This window comes from Phaethon lepturus, unplaced genomic scaffold, assembly GCF_000687285.1.
Source record: "Phaethon lepturus isolate BGI_N335 unplaced genomic scaffold, ASM68728v1 scaffold27375, whole genome shotgun sequence".
NCBI classification, from domain to species: domain Eukaryota; kingdom Metazoa; phylum Chordata; class Aves; order Phaethontiformes; family Phaethontidae; genus Phaethon; species Phaethon lepturus.
The window spans coordinates 504-1,105 of NW_010538787.1; the positions used below are offsets into that span (position 1 = coordinate 504).

The window sequence follows — 602 nt, forward strand, 5'->3', positions numbered from 1 at the left end:
CGTTTATGTGCGGCGCCTCGCGGCGGGGCCGGATGCCGGCCTCCGGCGCCTCGCCGCGCAGCTGGGGAGGTTGTCCTGCCTCAAGGAGCTCAACCTGGATTCCTCCAGGCTTTCAGGGAAACTGAGGCAACTTCTCGGGTAAGTTCCTGGTGGAGCAGGTCCCCAACCTGCCCTTTTCATGCCCCGGCGCGGGGAATCCAAGGGTCTCGGTTTGTGCATTGGGGCTTGGGTTCGCCGCCGTTGCCTGGCGCGGTTCTTCCGGGAACGCGGGAACCATCCCCGCCCCATCAGTCAAAGATTTAAGATCCGGTTTAATCCGGCGGCAGCTCCCTCCGCCCGGTGATGGCTTTGGGGGGCTCACAGCTTGCTCTCCCCTTCCCGGCAGCGACCTGCAGGCTCCCCTGGAAAGCCTGGAGCTGGCCTTCTGCTACCTCCTTCCCGGCGACCTCGCCTTCCTTTCCCAAAGCCTCCACGCTCCGGCGCTGCGGAAGTTGGACCTGAGTGGCCACGATTTCTCCGACAACCTTCTCCAACCCCTCCAGCAGCTCCTGGCAGAGACTTCAGCCTCTCTCCTCCACCTGGACCTCATGGAGTGCCGGCTG

At 64.5% G+C, this 602-nt stretch overlaps 1 protein-coding gene across 1 annotated transcript in view; it reads left to right on the plus strand.

The window, feature by feature from the left end:
- The window catches only part of LOC104620657 (leucine-rich repeat-containing protein 14-like), a gene marked incomplete at its 5' end in the record, with an annotated part of 1,442 nt that overhangs the window by 499 nt on the left and 341 nt on the right, over window positions 1-602 (plus strand). The window contains 2 exon segments of the mRNA XM_010286945.1: window positions 6-138; window positions 386-600. Of these exon segments, the coding sequence (XP_010285247.1) occupies window positions 6-138; window positions 386-600 (348 nt within the window).